Below are 14,981 nucleotides of genomic sequence, written 5' to 3' on the forward strand. Positions count from 1 at the left end.
ACAGGTATTTTTGCTTTATTACATTCCATTTTGTACATGCGTTAAAGGGCAGTTAGGTTATCCTGATGTGTTCCCCTTTAAACTTGACTATAACTTTAAAGTAACTGCCGCTCATATTGGTGCCACTTAAAGATCAAAATATGATTTGTCGATATTATGGTCCCTCTTATCTGACATACCACAGTGGAGACTTTCAAGCAGACATATAGTTTTGAAAAAATTATATCCTGGAGCATTTTAGGAGCAGAAGCCTCCTCAATTTACAGTAGTTGAGGTGGAGTGACTAAGTGCTAAAATCACATTTAAAATTGAGTACATACTTTTAAAAGTCCATTGTCTCACAGTTCACTGACTGTTCCTTTCCCTCTATATTAATTAGCAAGGGGTTGTCATGGTATAACCCAAGCTAGCAATGAAACCAGGACAGCCGTTCGCTCACTCCCCCCACCCCCCAACAGGGGAGAAAACTGAAAGGGAAGAGAAAAACTTGTGGACTGAGATAAACACAGTTCAATAAAATAACAAAATACTAATACACTACTAGTAAATATATATATAAAATAAAAATGTAATATAAAATAAAAGATACTCAATGCAATTCCTCACAAACTCTGTTCACACGGAGCAGCCAGTCCCAGGCAGCAGCACCTGGACCCAACAGCCGATCCCGGAGAGAAAAGAGAGAAAAAAGCAGAAAGGCCCAGAGGCCTCTGCAAAATGGCAGGATGGCAAAAGGCTGAACTAAAGAAACTCCCCAACAGAACTTCCCCCAACAGGTCTCCATCCTGCCTCTCATCAAACGAGGAAAGAACTCAGCCAGAAAATCCTGACTCTCCTTAAATATGAAGCATGATGCTAATGGGATGGAACACTCTTATTGATCACCCTGGATGTCAGTCAAGCTCTGCCCATCCCTGCCCCGCTTCCTCGCTCCTCACACCTGTGGGCAGAGCATTCACAACAGTCCTTGGCTCTCAGACCAGGGCAATTAAAAACATTAGCTCTGTCCCAGGGTGTTGTCTTCTTGTTCTCAAACTAAATCCAAACAATGACTGTGCTAGCTACAAAAAAATAAAGGTTTCTAACTGCATGAAGAAAATTAACCGGCTTTCAAACCAGCACAGGGGCTTTACCTTTGTTTTCTTTCTTGTTCTTGATTTTTCTTCTAAGAAGTAACTAGTTAAAGCAAAAATCCAAATGAACAAAATTTACTCTGTTATTGCTTGCTTAAGGATGTAAGTAATGACATTCTACTAAACCGATGAGATTTTTCTATTTCCACTTCTAATACTACCACAGTATAACCCACCAGCCTACCCCTGTCCTAACCTTTGCTAAAGACAATAATGATTCATATGCATAATCTGGATACACTCCAAGCTGTTCACCCTCTATCAGCTCTCCTTTTCCTCACAAATTTATCAGGGTGTCATCCAATTTCAACGTTTATACTGCCAATTCCACATATAATTGGCACTAAAAAAGTGTTTTGTAAGTATTGATTTTCCCTGCCACAAACATGAGGAAAAAACCCATAGCTTTTCATCCTTTCTTTTCCAGCTTTTCAGATCCTTACTTGTCTCTGGTATCAAATGGACAGCTGTTTCCAGTCTGTATTTCTTAATGGCCCATCAAGTCTCCTGACTGTAACACCTATGGCTCAAGAGCCACAGGTCTACCCAACCTCTGACTACAGGTGGCCGGCCTCACGCTGCTGGTTGCATCATATCCTTCTGCTCCCTCCACTCCTCATCCCTCAGTGTCCTAAAACTGTTGGGAAGCTGAGCAGGTCTAGTGAATCAGTCACCATTTTCTCTGGTGGGGATCCACCACACATAGTTGTTCTTATCCTCCTCCAGTAAGACAAAGGGGAAATTGGGTAGGAGATGAAGGAATGGCAGAGAGTAAGCATCTGCCAAGAAATGGAGAAAGGGATGCAGCCACGGAGGGGAGCAGTAGCTACTGCTAACTACTGGAAGAAAGGCTTTTGAAGTCCTGGGGTAACTGGGAGAAACTGGCGTATGGTAAGTAATGAATTTGCCTAGGGAGAAATTCTGATAAATGGATTGTGGAGAGGCTGACTAGTGAGAAGCTGTATTTCAATATTTACATAACTTTAATGAAAATCATACTATTTCCCCTCAGGCTTTTTGCTGAGCTATGTAAGCAGGTCTGGACACAAGCAATAGCCTCAACGCAAGCTATCAGGCAGTACCAAATGCCTCCTGTTCCAGAGCTCAGGGTTACCTTTAACTAAATATGATCAGAGAGTATTACTGTGTCCATCAGCCTCAGGCCATTAAAATGCCATGCAAAACTCCAGTGCGCAGATCACAGGTGCCTTCTCTTGTATTTCCAAGGTCTCTGCAAAGAGCGCTCAGTCCTTTCAGGTCTCTGCTGCCTCCTGCCTTGACAGAGGTACCACTGAGCAAAGCCAGTCTAATGGGGTCTGTGCTGGAGAGCAGCGCAGCCCTCTCCACTCCTGGGCTGTGACACCATCTTCTTTAGTGATGGGTTCCTCACCTCAAGATGGAAATCTGTCTGTTATGAACCAATGCCTCCTTCCTGGTCCTGCAGGTTACATAGACCAACAGTTCTTGTCTTGACACATTTCAGTGCAGACGAGGAGCAACCAAGGGTCCAATAGATAATATCTCATTGGAAAAGGCAACTGAAGACAGACATCTGCCTGCTGACAGACACAACCCTTGCACGGTACTTCCAGAAAACATTTTGTGTTCATTTAAGGCCCATGCTAACATTATTTTCCCTTGGTCTTCCAGATGACTCATACCATTGGGCAGTGAGCTACACACTCTGCAAGTACACAGCAACTAACCAATAAACAGCAATTCCATAAAAGCCAACTGGTTAGAATTTGATAAGAGTGTCCATGGAGGAGCAACCAAACAGTGCTGCCCTACTCAAGGAAATTTGTTTCTACTTCACCAATATTTTTCAGTCAAGTAAGCACTCAGTTTTAACAATTTGTCCCCCCACAGATGCACTTTCATTCTGTTTCACATCTGCATAAACACAGGTTGTTTGCAGTATTATAAAGGTGGTTTTAAATCTGTCTTGATTTGTTCAGATTTCATCTTCAACATTACATGACACCCAGTTCTGAAAAATCTTCGGTATTTTAATTTACTGCAGCATATAGTAATTCATTATTGCCAAGTAAGCTTTCCCAAAAGCTTTTCTTGCAAACTTTGAATATTAGCAACAAAACAGGAAAGCAGAATGAAAAAAGCAGCCACGCAAACAAACTCCCTCACATAAACATCCCTGCAATAAGAAGTAATGGGAAGTTAACAAAAAATAAAATGTAAAAGAGCTGTTGTACTCATGGATTACTCACCCATAAGCTCCATTACTAATCAGTTTAATTGTTTCAAAATCACTTTCCCGAGGCTTCCTCTGCAGCTTCAGTGAGGTATTAGAGCTCTTTAAAGTAAAAGAGGAGAAAAAACAAACTTAATGTGGTATTTTTTTCAAAATCAGGAAAAAAATAAACATCCCCAAACCCCTAGAACAAACAAAACCCACAAAAAACAAACAACAACTTAAAACCAAATAACAACAACAAAAAACAACACACCAAAAAAACCCCAAACACAGCACACCCAAACCAAAACAAACCCAAACAGACAAACATCCACAAACCCAACCAACACCATGAACACACACAAACCACAGTGCACCACACACAACCAAAAATCAACTAGCAAACTATCACCAGGCTGTCACACCTTGATGAACACCTAAAGGCTCTGGCCAGTGAGCCACACAGCTAGCACAGAGAGAGACCAAAGGGACTGCTGAAGCAAAGCTGCTTTTTCATCAAAAAGAAACCTGTTGCACCATAGCTATCTGTCTGCTTATCTACACACACAGGTTACAGCAGCACGAAGGCTGCTGGTAAGGAGTTACTGGCAATTCCTATCCAGAGTTACAGACTTCTGTGAATCTCACTAGGCACTCATTGGCCATTGCCTTCCCACTTCAGTAAATCTGATTGTAGTTGAACAGCCTGGTAGTAAAAAAATGTAGGTGAGCTCCTGTTAATCAAATAAGCCTCTGCACATTTTGAACTAATGTTGGGATAGACTCTGATATAACCTAGAATAGACTACGAAGAGGCACAAAATGAAAGAGAAAAATATGGAAGAAAAAACCGCAATAATTCTACCATTACAAAGGTGACTTTTACCTACTTGTATGCCAGAACATTTTCAAAATGGAGTTGTCCCAAGTACTGCACGGCCGTTTTTCTAGCTATCATTTTTAATTAATCTTGAAGATGTAAGCATGAGTTAGAACTGGTGTGTGGGGAGTGGGAGAGGATGAAGAGGGCATGGGACTTTCAAATTCAATATTCCAAACCCACAAGATCCTTTCTGAGATGTGTGCCAGATCTCCAATAACTTCTGCAAGCCCTAACCAGGCAGTCTGGTAACAGTTAATGTTGAAAGCAGACCTGGTTGGAACATTTTCAATTAAATCCTCGCTAAAGAAAAGTCAGTCCAAGATTAGTGAATTTGTTAATATAATGAACTAAACAGGAGCAGGGAGGGACGATTTATTAAACTGTCTAGCCCACTTGCCTGCCAGTACAGGATTCTTCCTAATCGCGTATTTATAATGATTTTGAATGGTCCTGTACTTATAAATTATGTTTCCTGTCACTTCCCATTTGTGCTTATTCCACAGGTACACACTGAGCAAATGTTTCTAAGTATTCATTCTCTGTTTCTCTTTTACTGATTTCATTGCATCACCTCCCCTGCTTATGTTCCTTTATTACACTGTATTATCCTTCCTTTATTTCTCCAACATTAGCACAATACGAATAACTTTAAAACTGCAATTTCTTAGCTATTGCTAAGCCAGTTTGCACCTTAGGTTTTCCTAAGCACTTTAGCAGTTCCTTTAAGCCTTCCAGTTATCCTTTCTGTCTTTTCTCCAGTTCGTCAGTATCCTTCCACTAAATACCGCTCAGGTCTAATACACTATTTTAAATGCAGATGAACACAGCAGAATAAGAAACACTCTTCATGTCATGGCTCTGGAAGCATTTATAGGTGGCACTTTGCCAGAAAACCAGAAATTATCTCAAGATAATATGACATGGACCAGAGGATGATGTCTCTTCTGTAGTGTATCACAATTAGTTTAACAGATACCCTATGCCCGTATTTTAAACTCTCCTAACACTTGTAAATACCTGTAAAGTACCACTGCATTACCTATGCATCCTCCAAAATTGCACTTGCTTTTTCTATTCATTTGCACTGAAAATTGACACTACATTATTAGAACACCATTTACTCTGACTGAAACCTGAGGTATAAGAACGAACTTTTAAAATAAGGATTTAAATTGAGAGCATTTAAACCCACAATATTCAGCCCAAACAATTCCTCAACCTCATTTTTTTTGCCAACCTGAACAAGCATCTGACAAAATATTACTGTACTATACCCATTATTGTAGTCAAATATTTTTGAACACAGATTCAGAAAAACAATGCACAATCTTCCAGATTGCAAACTAACTTTCTGAATCCAGGCTATTGGCTAACTTGCTCATTTCTTCCTTGTCTCTTCACTGGATCTGTTCAGATTCTCTCAATTTGATCATTAGTTGCCTCTGTAAATGGACTATTTTAAAAAACTGTTTAAAATACTTTATTTTTTATGAAAGGGTTTTGAAGTGCTTCTAGAAGAAAAAGAAATACACCAATTAAACAGAAATAAAGGAGAGAGTGGTGGATTTTGTGGTAGAACAACTGCCACAAGGTGAACACTAACCTTGTGGATCCTACAGATACAGCAACATTTAGAAAATTAGGTAGAAAGTTTTGTTCTAATTTTTTTTTTTAAAGCCTTCTGTCTGCTGAGCATCATGGTATTAGTGCGAGGATTAACCACTCTTCTATTCAGTCCCTCTACACATACCAGGAGAAAATACCATGCAGGAGGGGAGCAGGGAATGTAACAAAACACATTCATTTCTCCTTGCTCAGACTCAGCAAAAGCAGCAATATAACAAGGCAACTTACGTTTATTGATTCATCCGTTTCCAGAGTTTCTGCTGTCCCACTGTCACAGTTAGCTAGCTGAGCTATTTCTGGAAACAAAGATTAGAAACTTAATTTTAAACTATTACAAATAGAAAAAAATCTGAGAAGTGACACTTTTCTTGGATACTTAATAAACGTGATGTCCTATCTGTAATACTTGATAAAAATCTTTTAAGGCATGCCCAAGCATTTATAAAAAAAAATCACCCAGAAAACGAAGACCTGCTGTTCAATGCCTACATAATCTTACACTGAAGAATCCAAACTGCCACGAAGCAATGAAGAGTGACACTGTTATCACTGCTGAGATGGGGGAATTGTGAGATCTGAGTGTGATCAGATCATTAAGGGAAAGACAGCACTAATCTGCAAAAAACCCTGAGGATCTTACCCCCTGAGTGGTTAATCATAGAATCATTTCAGTTGTAAGACATCCTCATGAGCATCGAGTCCCACCATAACCTAACTCTGGCACTAAAACATGTCCCTAAGAACCCCGTCTACCCATCTTTTCAACACCTCCAGGGATGGTGACTCCACCACTTCCCTGGGCAGCCTGTTCCAATGCCTGACAGCCCTTTCAGTGAAGTTTTTTCCTAATATCCAATCTAAATCTCCCCTGGCACAACCTGAGGCCATTTCCTCTTTTCCTGTCACTTGCTACCTGGGAGAAGAGACCAACACCCTCCATGCTACAACCTCCTTTCAGGTAGTTGTAGAGAGCGATCAGGTCTCCCCTCAGCCTCCTTTTCTCCAGGCTAAACAGCCCCAGTTCCCTCAGCTGCTCCTCATCAGACTTGTGCTCCAGACTCCTCACCAGCTTCGTTGCCCTTCTCTGAACTCTCTCCAGCACCTCAATGTCTTTCTTACGATGGGGAGCCCAAAACTGAACACAGGATTTGAGGTGCGGCCTCACCAGTGCTGAGTACAGTGGCATGATCACTCCTCTAGTCCTGCTGGCCACACTGTTCCTGTCACAAGCCAGGATGCTCTTGGTCTTTTTGGCCACCTGGGCACACTGCTGGCTCATGTTCAGCTGCTGTCATTCAGCATCCCCAGATCCTTTTCTGCCAGGCAGCTTTCCAGCCACTCTTGCTCGAGCCTGTAGTGCTGCCTGGGGTTGTTGTGATGCTAACCATTTCCCCTTGGATTATTTGGGCTTCATTCTGTTCCCCATCCCTGTCTTCCAGCTCAGGGGGCTGGGTACCCAGAGCACAACTGTTCTGACTATTAAAGACTGAGGCAAAGAAGGCATTTAGCACCTCAGCGTTTCCCTCATTTTCTGTCACTATGTGTCCCCCCACATCCATCAGAGGATGAAGATTCTCCTTAGCCCTCCTTTTGTTGCTGATATATTTATAGAAACATTTCTTGTTCCCTTCTACAGCAGTAGCAAAGCTCAGCTCTACTTAGGCTTTGGCCCTTCTAATTTTCTCCCTGCATAACCTCACAGAGTTATTGTATTCCTCTTGAGTAGCCTGCCCCTTCTTCCAAAGGTTATAAATTCTCTTTTTATTCCTAAGTTCCAGCCGCAGCTCTCCACAGCCAGGCTGCCTTCTTCCCTGCCGGCTCGCCTTCTGGCACACGGAAACAGCCTGCTCCTGTGCCTCTAAGATTACCTTCTTGAAGAGAGATCAGCCTTCCTGGACTCCTTTGTCCTTCAGGACTGTCCCCCAAGGGACTCTGACCTGTTTAGAAGGCTGTTTGGCAAAGTCTGCCCTTCGGAAGTCCAAAAGAGCAGTTCTGCTGACCACCCTTCTAACTTCTCCAAGAATAAAAAATTCAGTCATTTCATGATCACTATGCCCAAGGTAATCTCCAACTGACATGTTGCCCATGAGTCTTTGTCTATTTACAAACAACAGATCCAGTGGGGCTCCTTCCCTGGTAGGCTCGCTAACCAGCTGTGTCAGGAAGTTACTTACACTCCAGGAGCATCCTAGACCGTTTCCTCTCTGCTGTGTTGTACTTCCAGCAGACATCTGGTAGGTTGAAGCCCCCCATAAGAACCAGGGCTAGCGATCGTGAGACTTCTCCCAGCTGCCTGCAAAATATTTCATCTGCCTCTTTGTCCTGGTTGGGTGGTCTGTAACAGACCCCCATCAGGATGCCCGCCTTGTTACCCTTCACCTTGATTCTCACCCATAGACACTCAACCCTATCATCACTCTCATCAAGTTCCAGGCAATCGAAACACTCCCTAACATACAGGGCTACCCCGCCTCCTCTCCTTCCTCACCTATCCCCCTTCTGAAGAGTTTGTAGCCATCTGATGCAGCATTCCAGTTATAAGAGTCATCGCATAGAGAGTCATAGTAGGCCCCATCTCTGTTGGACTCCTCACAGAGCAAAAAAGGTTCTAGTTTAGACAGAGATGGGCTCCAAATGGTTTGCATCTTCTACATGGAAATGCTGATATGCCTAACAGAAGAAGCTAAAACCGATTTGCTTCTTTCTTAGAATTTTGTCACCCTACGCTGCAGAGCTTCTAAGCCCATCCTGTTCTTCAGGGCCCAGTAACTTAGAATTCATCTGGGTAATAAAAGCTACACAGGACAGCTGGTAACCAAAAGACCTCATGAAGCCCAATGTTACTTTAATCATACACATAGTGAATTATATACTAGACACAGCCAAAGATGCACATTTTATCATAATTATGTGCTGGGGATCAGAGACAAGACCATCTGAAATTTGTGAGGTGCACTTTTATATCAGGACTATTAACCGAATTTATGAATATGAAAAATAATTGAATACTCACATACAGTCTCTAAAAATTGATTTTTCTATAAAACAAGAAGTGACCACTACAAGTGAAATTCTGCACAACACATGCTGTAATCAATAATAGCAAATTAACCACACAGATAATTCTCTGTTGGAACAGCTAAAGATTTAAGGAGTAACTCTTATTTGGAATCACTACCCAAAACACGTTCGTTAAGTGTAAGAATCAGAAGTAATGAAAGTGTCACTTCAAAAAATAAACATATCTTTAAAGTGTCAGAGAAGATAAAAACATTCTAAAAATCCTGAATATCAAGTCTATATGCAGTAAAAATATCTCCACTGAGAACAAAACAACCTTTAGGAAAAAAAAAAAAAAAAAGACGGCCTAAGCTAAAATGATACAAGCCAAACTTGAAACTGGAGTGGACCTACCTGGCAAAAGTCAGTTTTGTGAATGTGGGGTTTTTATAATAGAAGTGTTGATGAAATCTTGTATGGGTGAGAACCAAGCAAGCTAGAATAATATACTTTGACAGCCTTCTCAACTGAATTTATTTTCATAAACAGCAAATTAAAAAGAGCCATTTTAAAAGAGAACTTTCACAAAATAACCATTATCTGAGAAATACATATTATTTGCAAGCAGTAGGTAGTAATGGAATGGAACCAAAAGTCAGCTTTAGAAATGGGGAGCTATGGAACCATTTTGCAATGCTTGAAGAGATTTTTAAAACTCATCTAAATACCATTAAACATCTGCCCTTTTTCTTTCATTGATTTAAACCATTTTCTGAAGACTCATTATTCAAAAAGGTAAAGATAGTAATCTAAAAGCCATAGGGAAAAATTTCTCCCCGGAGAACTCTTCAGAAATGCAGCCACCAGTCTCTGATAAGTGATGAATCTGTTGTGGTATTTCTTTCAGGACAGTATAAATTTATCTGGCATTATCTCCAGGAATGCATGCATCATTTCACTCAAAGACACTATAGCTATTGCAGCAAAAAAAGGAGGTAAGTAGAGAAGGGTCTAAAGAAGAAGGTTCCTTTTCTCTGCAGAGGAAGTAAAATCCCCTGCACGAACATTGATGAACAATGCAGACATAATTTAACAGCTTAGCTGAAAATACAATTCTGTGTTTCAGGATAAGTGGTGTTACTAAGGTGGGTTTTGTTTGTTCTGAAAAATCTGGTCTTCTGCTATTTAAATATTTTAAAATATTTTCTGGTTTTGCATACAAGGAATTTAAAGTTCTCTCAGAAGGATGATCTTCATTTATTTTTTTATAGCAATGAAAACAGTGTTTCCAAATAATTTTCTTTGTAACTGATTAATTCCAGGGCACAAACCCATAGTGCCATTCTGTTATTTTTGCTTAGGAAATGTCCTTGCCTATAGAGGCATCAATTTAAAACTAAAACCAGATCATTTAAGTTATTGCACAGTCATTTATACTGCTTATAAACATAACTTTTTGCAGGGAAGCAGGAAAGAATTAATACAAACCAGATGGCCTGTATTGTTTGATCACAAATCTACATATCCATTAACCTTTAAAATGCTATGCAAAATAATTCAATCACCCAAATCTCCCATTGCACCAAAGGTCAGTAATCCATACAGCATATACCCCCTCAATATTTACTGACAAACCACAGAGCCAATTTTTCCTGCAGAAAACTCCCCACATTTAAATCATTCTGGAATGCTTCAAAGTTTGTTATATTCACTAATATCCAATTTATTAAACGTAATTATGTGTTCTAGATGAAGTACACTCACATAAAACAAATATTCTAGACCTCGCTCACAATAAACTGTCAAAAAAATTACAATATACTATTAAACTTAGGGAGTGTCAGATTCTTTTATGCAAGTGGTCAGAAAGAGTCAGTCAGTAAGATCGGGTTTAAGTGGCAGAACCAGGGTCAATAATTCTAAACTCTCAACTCACACTCCAAATTAAATCTTGTATACTTCATCAGTTAAGAATTTATAAATTGTCAGTCTGTGCCAAACCAACAGCTCTCCAAATCCAGCAGGCACATCTTTATCTTGCAGAGAAATAAGATGCTTCTTGATCTTCTCCAGTACCACATGGAAAACAATATTTACATATATTTTTCCAATTTGCCCTGTATCCTTGCTGCACACCAAATCCAAGCAAAAAGTGTCAAAGCTGCTTCAGCCTGTATCTCAGATAAAAATACGACTAGATTTAGATGAGGAATTTCTTCTGTGAAGAAGTAGACCAATAACAGGGTTGACTTTCTTTAAATCTGTTAATATAACATGAATATCATCTATAACAATATCCAACCTAATTGATCTAATCAAATTCCTGGCAACATCTGGCAGTGCTGAACTTCAAACGCTGCTGAAGTTGACCAAAAAAGTTTACCTTTGACATTCTCACAGTATACTACTCTTTCGATTTAAAGAAAAGTGATCTTGCATCATAAGAACTGGTTTAAAAAAAAAGATGTTTATCTTTTTTTTTTTTCCCGCTATTATTTTGTGTCATTAAGTCCTCTCCTAGAGATCCTCCTTGTCCTGGGTCATAACACAGAAGACAAGCCAAATTGCACTAGGTAGACTGATTTTCCACAATCGCAATTCTGCCAATTTCTACCAAATTGTAGGACTAGGTCTGAATAAAATGAACCAATTTCCATTTGTCACCAGTGATAGAACTTAGGATGGAAAAGATGGTCTGGTTAGGAGACAGAAATAATTGTAGTTTTCCCAACACTATCCTGAAAAGAAGAATCAGGCAAACAAAAATTCTGCGAAGATAAAGCTCCATGGAAACTCAAGTTCTCCCTACAGAAGTCCTCAACATGGACACATAAATTGCCCAGGAAAATTAATCTCTGCAGTTTTAATAGGAACAGTGGATATTCTTCTCAGATATGGGAGCCTGGGGGCAATGAAGGGCAAGTAACAGTTCACTCTGGTTTCATTTATACCTATGGCTGGATAATAGTCACCATCAAATTGTAGCAGTAAATTTCAGCTAGAGCTGAAATAAGAAAGTTACACTCTCAAGCTGGAAGAAGATGACGAGTATCATTGACACAGTGTATTTGTGAATGATACAACAGAAAAAATCTCAGATGGCCTTTCTAATACCTTTGAGCTGTGAGAGAACTGTGAGGGTTAGCAAATGCTCGTTCTGCTACCATTTTTACTTTGACCCTTTTCAGGTACACACAGATCACCAGAGTGATTAAGCGAATTGAGAAGGAGCATCTGGGAGCCTATAGCTGGACCAGGAGGTGCCCTTACCTTCCAGAGGATCTTTATTTAAGCCCAGCTGGCTAATAATATATCGAGGGATGTCCGTTTTAATGCCTTGTCCCTCTTTAGCGTGGCCTTCAGCTGCTTCCAAAAGATAGTAAAATTCTTCAGGATCAAATTCCTAGAAGAAAAACAATCACCATCATTCTCTCTGCAGAAGCTGAACTCTTAAAACCTAACATAAAAACTTCCTTTGCTTCTCTGATGGCAAATATTAGACATTTCCCTTATTAGAACCCGTACCTCTTTATTACTAGTAGCCTATTACTCTGTTACAATTCTTACACAATGTAACATGCTCTATGAAATGAAATTTCATACCATTACTTCAGAGCACTGCTTTATAAGAGTAGTAAGTTCTTTGCCCTCAAAATGTCCCATGCTCAGGGTGAAATGACCTACAACCAGCAGTGATAAGATTTCACACACTGAAGACATCATCTCCCTGCACCTGCTTGCATGTAGAAATCCATTACTGAAATGAAGAAATTATATAAATATATTGCTTTCCACTTTTACTTATTTTGAAGTATTTTTAATCAATATATATATGCACTATGATTTACAGAGAATACAATTAAATAAATCACTAACTTTAGAAAGAAGCCAAAATCGTAAGTTGCTGAAAACAACATTTGAACTTCATTGATCCAATTATTGCAAATCTAGAAATGAAACATCCTCCTTTGGGAACCAATTATATTACAACCATCATTTATACCATGCCTAAAAGGCAAGCCTCAAAGACAAACAAAAAACCCAGAAACTCAAAACCCCAAAACACTGCTTATCCCCTAAGTCCCTTGGAAATACATTTATTTTACTACCTTGATAGATGATAGAAATAGGAAAGCCTTGAAAGGAAGAAGGAAGTTTTTTAACAGTTGTATGGGGTATTTTTTTCTCCTTCATCTACCAGTATGAATTCGTACTAAAATATCTCTCATACAGACATTACATTCTCGAAGATGCTTGTGCCAACCATAGATCATGACAGGTGCAATGCTCAATAGAGTGAGAGCCAGCTGGACTCATGAAACACTGATGTAACTAAATGGACTTTTTGCTGGAGTAAGTCAGCTCTGTCAAAAATATCTGTGGAAGCCAGGCAGACTGCTCAGCTAGTTTGCTTCCCTGCAGGTCATTTCATGGCCTGCCATAACTCCAGGGGGATTTAGTTTGCATGTTGGGTCACAAGGCTCATGTCCTAGCTCCTCAGGCTACCCAGGACTTGGGAACAAAACATCCCAACCTGGAAGATAGTTTGAGAAATCAGGTATCATGTTTCATTTTGGAAGGAGTGAAACTGCTATGGCTACCAGGAGGAGTTGGCAAGTGCGTCTGAAATGAAATACCTTTGGATTTTTCACTCTTGTGAAAACAATCTTAGTTTTTCATTTGTCATGAAAGAATTTTCGTCATCTCCAGCCTACTCCAAAGGATTTACCACAAACCCACGAAATCCCCAAACTCTCTTATGTAGCTCAAAGTCTCAGGATGCTGCTACACTGCCTAAAAATCTGAACAGAGTAACTAAGCATCACATACTGTCTTAGCACTACTCTCGTCATCTGACATGCTCTCCCCACAACAACATGCAATGATGTGTGCCAAAACTTCCTATCTACCTTCATGAAAACATCATCATCTCCTTACCTGCTGCAGTGGTAGATATACAGCTTCTCCACTTGGCTAAGTCAGTGTAATTTCAAAACAGATACTTTGAATCATCTGAATGTGTGTGTGTGTGTATATCTCCAAACATATATTACATATACACACATACACACGCATGAATAACTGGAAGCAAAAAAATTATTTTCTGATGTTTACTTCCAACTCTGTGTATCATTTTTCATGTGCAAATGAAGAAAAACTTCCAGTATTTGGCAGTAGCTTTTTGGCACATGTAAAACTGCAAAAGCTTTATTCATACGATTATGAAGTGAATAAAAATAGGAATTCACATACCATGAACACCTGAGCAAAGATCAGCATCAGAAAACTGACAGCATGGTATCTAAAACTTCTCATGACAAAAGTGCTCGATTTATTTCCTACAACACTAAGAACTTCCTTACAGAGGCTGAAGTTTTCCATACTTAGTATCTATTTCAGACAGACATTCTAAAATGTTAGCCAGTATTATTCAAAAGTTTCCAGCAGGAAGCTACGAAAAAGCAACAATATTGTTTCTGTAAGATTAGATGATTCCAGTGATGTTTATGGAGCACGCTTAATACTTTCTTCCATGAGAAATGTATTGTTTTCATGACAGTATGTGTAAATTTGTTCAAGTTGCTCTCCTCTCAAGAAACATACTGTGCTGAGTTGTTACAGTCTATCTCAAATTTTCTAAAGATCCCATTGCAAATAAGAACTGGGGAAACTGTGCTGGTTTTCTCTGCAATTGCTCCTCTGAAACTCTGAACTAAGAGACACAGTCATCTCCTGGCCTTGCAAGATTGTCCTTCCACTTGCATCAACAGGCCCAGCAAAAGGAAGGACACTGCACGCACAGCAGCTCTACCCTGCTTCAGGGAAGTGGCCTAGATAAAATGCCAGAGGCAGAAACTGGGAACTATGTGAACAGAGATTTGGACTTGCTAGCTATAAAGTTAGCATTTAGGAGAATGAACTAATGTGCAAATAGGTCACCAGTAGAGAACCTGAATTAAAAAACCTGAAGACAGTGATGACACTGGGAGTAGGGGTGGGTGGGAGAGAGCCAGTAGGTAGGGAAGAAAAGGACAAAGCATCATAAAGAAGCCTCAGTCTGTCAGTCCACAGGATGTATTTAAGGGCATTTTTGGATGTGTGATGATGAGAAGGATGCAAACCAGAGGGAAGACATCATATGAGA

General features: G+C 39.8%; 1 protein-coding gene across 5 annotated transcripts in view; it reads right to left on the minus strand.

The window, feature by feature from the left end:
* Nucleotides 1-14,981, minus strand: part of MAST4 (microtubule associated serine/threonine kinase family member 4) — a 235,982-nt gene that overhangs the window by 39,737 nt on the left and 181,264 nt on the right. For all 5 annotated transcript variants that reach the window (XM_065657629.1, XM_065657630.1, XM_065657631.1 and 2 more), the window contains 3 exons: nucleotides 12,107-12,239; nucleotides 6,065-6,132; nucleotides 3,362-3,447 (listed from right to left, as the gene is read on the minus strand). In XM_065657629.1, the coding sequence (XP_065513701.1) occupies nucleotides 3,362-3,447; nucleotides 6,065-6,132; nucleotides 12,107-12,239 (287 nt within the window). The remainder of the gene's footprint in view (nucleotides 1-3,361; nucleotides 3,448-6,064; nucleotides 6,133-12,106; nucleotides 12,240-14,981) is intronic.

Source organism: Caloenas nicobarica, chromosome Z (assembly GCF_036013445.1).
Source record: "Caloenas nicobarica isolate bCalNic1 chromosome Z, bCalNic1.hap1, whole genome shotgun sequence".
Classification (NCBI taxonomy): Eukaryota; Metazoa; Chordata; class Aves; order Columbiformes; family Columbidae; genus Caloenas; species Caloenas nicobarica.